General features: G+C 36.0%; 1 protein-coding gene and 1 non-coding gene across 2 annotated transcripts; both read right to left on the minus strand.

Annotated features, from left to right (window-relative positions):
- Nucleotides 1–1,203: 1,203 nt before the first annotated feature.
- On the minus strand, nucleotides 1,204–4,459 carry LOC109243514 (40S ribosomal protein S7-like). The gene is made up of 6 exons (XM_019410462.1): nucleotides 4,298–4,459; nucleotides 3,710–3,794; nucleotides 3,532–3,605; nucleotides 3,138–3,261; nucleotides 1,933–2,115; nucleotides 1,204–1,644 (listed from the first exon to the last, which is right to left on the minus strand). Exons 2-6 carry the CDS (start codon nucleotides 3,782–3,784, stop codon nucleotides 1,525–1,527), a joined length of 576 nt encoding a protein of 191 aa, XP_019266007.1. The 5' UTR covers nucleotides 3,785–3,794; nucleotides 4,298–4,459; the 3' UTR covers nucleotides 1,204–1,524.
- Nucleotides 4,460–4,602: 143 nt separating this feature from the next.
- On the minus strand, nucleotides 4,603–4,676 carry TRNAN-GUU. The gene has a single exon. It is a non-coding gene; the product is annotated as a tRNA-Asn (tRNA).
- Nucleotides 4,677–6,373: the final 1,697 nt, after the last annotated feature.

The following is a 6,373-nucleotide window of genomic DNA, read 5'->3' on the forward strand; positions in this document are numbered from 1 at the left end:
GCATGTGATATAGTATGCACGCCTAAGTCAATGGGAGGGCTAAGCATTATCAACATAAAGCTATGGAACCAAGCTGCTCAAATCAAGACATGTTGGGATGTAGCTCATAAACAGGATAAGATGTGGATTCGATGGATTCATGCTTACTATGTTAAAGGTAAGCCATTGATGGATATAGCAATCCCAGCACAAGCAAGCTGGATTATTAGGAAGATACTGGAAGCTAAAACTTACACTTCATACCTGCTGCCAAGACTACAAGGAGCATAACAAATTCTATTTACCATCAACTTCTCCCTGCAATGAGGCCAGTACCTTGGAAATGTCTTATGTTCAAGAATGATGCTAGACCTAAAGCAATCTTCATAATGTGGCTACAACTACAGGGGAGACTAGCTACAGCAGATAGATTAGTGAGATGGGATTAACAATGGACACAACGTGTGCACTATGCCAGACTCAATTGGAAACAAAGGAGCACCTGTTCGTTGAATGTGTTTTTGCTAAGGCTATATGGAGGAAGCTGCAGCACTGGCTACGATGGAAACAAACAGCAGAAATATGGAACTAACACATAGATTGGGCTATTCAAAGAGCTAGAGGGTAGTCACAGCAAGCTCAAATCAAATTTTCAGAATGGTGTATGCTGAGTGTTTATATATGCTATATGGATAGAAAGGAATCATAGAATTTTTGAAAAACTATAGGAGCTGGGAAACAATTGTGCGTGAAGTATCCTATATGAGCAGCGAGTCAAGGTTTTGTTACAGAATTTTGTGTTTTAGTTTCTAGCTTTAATTTTCAGTTGAGAACTACTTGTACATAGTGGAAAGTTAAGGATAAGGTAGAATTTAGATAGCTAATTGTGTTGATTAGCTATGGTTTTGTACAGTTTCAAAGGTGATTAATACAAAAGTTTAGTTACCAAAAATATGCGTTAGACACGACCAGACATCTTGCGTAAAAGAACTTGTTTCCATTAGAAAGTCACATGGATATATTTCTAATACTTGGCTACTATAATATATTTTCCTTTGAACACATGTATAAATTAATCTTTTAGTACTCAATTTTCATCAACACAGACAAATTTGGTAATATTAATATTCATCTTTCACATAATATTTTTTCAAAAAGTATTTTTCACTCGCCAACAAAATACCAAAAAGCATTTTCCAGCTAAATGTTTTTCATAAAAAATAATAATTGTCAAATAATATTTCCTATAGAAAATCACTTCTACCGTACCAAACACAACCTTACTACAGTTGAGGAGCCCAAGATCCGTTTTAAGCATGCTCTTCCCAAAAGCAGTGTCCAGACAATTGAGCTAACAGACCAAAGAGCATAGCAAATGACACTAAACTCAACAAACAAGAAAGTAATCTTAAAGAGCTAAGAGAAAACAGGTAGGAATTCCACATTGTTCCCTAGCTTCTAGATAAAATAATATAAACACCAAAATTTCAAAAACTGACTAATATGTTTTCCAGCATCCCAGTACCAAGACCAGCATTTTGTATCTTAAGCCTCAGTGATGGGGTACTCAAACACGACATCTTTGCCCGATAGCTTCCTGTAAACAGCTGAAAAAGTCTCCAGCTTGTACTCGGTGTTGTTTCGTTCCTTTGCGTCCAAGTATACCTAGCCACCACAAAAGAACCAATACTATCAATAACTGCAGCAAGTTTATAATTAAAATTCAAATATAGCTAAATAATCTCATCAACCTTCACATAATTAATAATCATCAATAAATTGATCTTAACATGTTTCAGGAACCATCATTTAAACTGTTCTTCGATATAACTAGTGAAAGTGGACAAACCCTAAGTGACAAATTCTGGCTTTACTTCTACAAGATTTTCCTATTAAGCATGAAATACAGACCATTCAGCAACTAAACATTATTGTAAAGAGCCATAAAATTACCTTCATTATCTTGGATCCATCAATGCGATACCTAACACGCTTCCCAACAATCTCAGCAGGTACAACCACATCCTCCAATATGGCATCATGAACAGAAGTAAGAGTCCTGCTACGGGGCCGTTGAGCAGCAGAACCTCTCTTTGGAGGTCTCGCTATTCTCCGGGTGGCAAGGAAGATTACATCCTAAAAGAAATACACTTCATTAAATTCAGAAAACACCAGCAAGATACGTTGTCATACACAAAGAAGGCAACAGATAAGATAGCTAATACAACTATTGCAACTAAAATATTATAAAAAGTGCAGTGTGTATATGCATTGTAACAGTCAAAGGAAGATAGCACAAATCTGTGGTGACCATATAGGGTTATTTTCTAACACTGCATCCAACTAGCATCTATTTGTTAAGCAGGCATAGATACTTTTGGAAAATGTAGAGAGCCCCGGGGAGTAATATGAGTTGAACTAGGGTGAAGAGATTCAAGTCACACGAATTAACTATTCTCATCTTACGCAAGGTCTCATAAAAAAGCTGCACTTAATATTGTGTCCTAGTTGATCCACTTCATGATGCGCTAAATGGGGTCAACAATTAAAAGTCCACAGTATATTTTTAGTGCAATAAACATCCAACAAGAAACTGACTAACAGAATGATTCCAATGATGCCTAGAAGATTTGCACGGAAGTTGCAGTATAGATGAAGAAGGCCAATTACTCACGATCTTCATTTCATGAGCATGACATCAAAGATTGGGCTCCAACTTCTACACCTAGATAGGTTTCCATAAATAAGAATAACAGCAAGACCATGATTCAAGCACAGGTGCTAATAATTCGTCCAAGAACAATGTAAAACCACTAAGATCACAGTGCAAACCTCATATACATGCATTTCGCAATGCAAATCCCAAAACGTAACAACAAAATTTTTCCTCCTTAAGTAACAGAATAATTTTGCCCCAATCACAAAACATGATGCCATGGTAAATCAAGAAGCACTATACCAGCATGAGAGGCTCAATATTCGACATAATTGCAATATGCAGAACATTTAATTCCAGATAACCATTATTATCAATAACCGTTCAATAAGAAGAGATATTATGATCATTTCAGATTATCATTTTGGATAAGAAGACTCTCAAAAATTCAATGCTTGAATATATACTCAAGAGACTACTAGGAAAAGAGTTCAATAGCTACCTTCCCACTGAATTTCTTCTCGAGCTCCCTAACAAGGCGGACATGGATCTTGCGGAAAGCTTTTCTCAGCCTGTAGGGGACATGGATAACAACAGCCTTCTTGTTTCCAGACACATCAATTTGTCTGCGGAATCAATCCAACAATACCAATCACAACAGGGAAATGTGAAGTATACTCTAAGTTCTATGCACTGCCGTGTAAAAAATATTGCACGATCAGATCACTTATTAGATAATTAGTGGTAAATCTCTTGATAAACATTAATTGGTAATATGACAAACATGGTAACTAACCTGTTAAAATTCAGTAATGATGTAAAAAACCTTTACATTGTCAGTGCATATAACTTAACATTTACTAACAACAGAACTATGCAATTTTGCCAACTCTTACACGGCTGAATTGATGTATAGGTCCTTCAATTCGCTCTTCAGCTCTTGGTTGGTGTTTTCCATATCAAACAAAGCCTGTTCAACAAAAAATCAGTAAAAAATTTCAGAAACATTGTATCAATACCAAATTTTTTAGGTCCTGAATAACCAGAGCCATAACAAAAAAGAACAAAAGTAACCTGTGCAACAGACTCCTCAAATTCAGTAGGTTCAGCATCTTTATCCTTGTGAATCTTTTGCCTTGAGGTGTACATCTTCACAGATCTAATAATTCAACAATTCAACCAATCAATCAATCAACATTTCAATCCCATACTAGTTAGGGTTAGCTATATAAATCATTTGTATCTATTCCAACCCATTCAGGCCCATTTCATTCTAATTCAGCAAAGAAATTTGTAACAAAGAAATCCCCCATGGCCGTGGCGCATGGTTAGAAACTTAGTGGATAATGGGCCTTCCCTTCTACCCTTCTCCACTTAATAATTCAGCTGATTAAACAATAATAAATAGTTAGAATAACGCATAGTAAACACTAATCTACCAGCAAATAAGAAAGAACGAATTTTTACTTGATAAAGCAATACTTTGCATACAAACTCTAATAATATCAGCTAAAAGAGTTTGACGTTACAAAAAAGATACTACAAAGCTACTCCTGCGGCTAAAACATGTTATTTCCTTCGAGACAATGGGTTAAACATTGAATATTGAAGTATATAAATTAAATGCAGCAGTCTCATGAAAAAGGTGGAGGAGAATAGGACCTATGAGAGAAAGGCAGCGATCAGCGCCGGCGGGAAACCCTAGCAATGTTTAGTTTGAGAGATGAGGAAGAACCCTAGGGTTTGGAGGGATGAAATGGTGTTTAAGGACGGAATGGATGGGCTTGAACTAGTCGATTGAATTTGGGTTCATTACCATCTTGTATTGGGCTTAAGCTGTAACCTTTACAAGGCCCAATATGCAGAACCCGTTATGATATTAGGCTGCGTTTGTTTCAAAAACAAAAATGGTGAAAAAAAGACCAGAATCATTAAAACGGATATGACATGAGCTAAAATAATGTATACGCTAGAAGGAGGGCTTGAACCTCCGACCTTGTGGTTAACAGCCACACGCTCTAACCAACTGAGCTACTCCAGCTTTGTGTCCTCTACCACACAATATTTTTAACTATATTGTGTTTTTAAGTAACGGAACACTCATGAAGAAAAGGAGTAACTTTAAAAATTAAAGAAAATGGTTATATACGTCGTTTTTTAAAACCTAGGGAAGAAGCAATACAACTTTCTTTTAATGTAGTTCATCTAAGGAATATTATTTTTTATATAATCTACGAATATTACTCTCCGTTAAAAGTTTGGTTCATCCAAGTTCTTGCTATTATAATTTTGGCTTGAAAGTACCCTTAGGCCTCATTTGTTTTTATTAAGATTAAAATGTCTGAATCTGAATACAAATCTGGATATTAAGATATTATCACTAGATCTGACTACTGAATCATTAAGATTGTTTGTTCTTTTAAGATCTGAATGTGTATAATTCATATATATTAATTTCTGAATAATAAATATAATTGAAATATAGTACAATAATTAAATATATACCAATAAAATATTAGAAAAAACTCTTAATAGAAAAAATAAAAAAATAATTTCTCCCCAAAGCTGCTTCATCGTTTTCATCTCGTTTCAAGTTCTTCTCAAGCTTTCAATGTCGCAATTCCAAAAAATCTCCTATCTTGCATATCAGCGTTTCCTCATTTTACAAAAACAAAATATGGATCTTTTGCTCCCGTCAGAAAGGTATTTTGCTATGTAAAATAAAGTCCACCAACTCGATAAGAAACCAACAATTCTTTTAATGGAGATTCTATAATCCTTGGTCGTTGGTTGTCTTCAGTCATAATTAATACATCAATTCCACTATTATCCACGTTTTTGGATGGATAGGATCACATATTTTAATGGATGAATTGGAAAGTGTTCAAGCTCTTAAAGAAAATAATTACTGGGGAGGGATAGTAAAATTGCACTGTTGTTTACATTACAATCAAGAGTTTTTGGGAGAAATGTTAGGATTTTCTCAATTGTAGATTGTGATTTATAAACAATCTATATAAATTCTTTCAATTATTCAGAATTGTGTGTAACGATCCGGCCGGTCGTTTTTGGAATTTACGCCCCGATTCCCCATTTACTGCTTCCCCTAAGTTTATTTCTGCTATTTTGGTATGCAGGGACGTTCGGTGTTGAGTTTCGGAGAGTTTTGGGACACTTAGTCCCTAAACGAGAGCTTAAGTGTTGAAAAACGGTCCGTAGTCGGAACAGTGTGAAGAAGACCTCGGAATGGAAATTCGATGGTTCCGTTAGCTCCTTAGGTGATTTCGGGGTTGGGAGCGTGGTCGGAATGTATTTTGGAAGTCCGTAGCTCATTTAGGCTTGAAATGCCGAAGGTTGAATTTTTTGAAGTTTCCGGTCCGATAGTGAATTTTTTATCCGAGGGCCGGAATGGAATTCCGGAAGTTGCAGTAGCTCCGTCGTGTCATTTGTGATGTGTGTGCAAAATTTCAGGTCATTCGGAAGTGTTTTGGTTAGGTTTTTGATCGAAAATGTATTTTTATGGAATTTGAAGTTCTTAGGCTCAAATCATTGATTAATTCGACTTTCCGACGTTGTTTTAGGTGGTTTAAGGGTTGGTACAAGTTTGAATGAGGTATTAGGTGCTATTGGTTCTTTTGGTTGAGGTCCCGGGGGCCTCGGGATGATTTCGGGTGGTTAACGGAAGAATTTTTGAAGTGTTGCAGCAGCTGGTTTTTCTCTCTTCTGGTATTTTCGCTT

Source organism: Nicotiana attenuata, unplaced genomic scaffold (assembly GCF_001879085.1).
Source record: "Nicotiana attenuata strain UT unplaced genomic scaffold, NIATTr2, whole genome shotgun sequence".
Lineage (NCBI taxonomy): Eukaryota > Viridiplantae > Streptophyta > Magnoliopsida > Solanales > Solanaceae > Nicotiana > Nicotiana attenuata.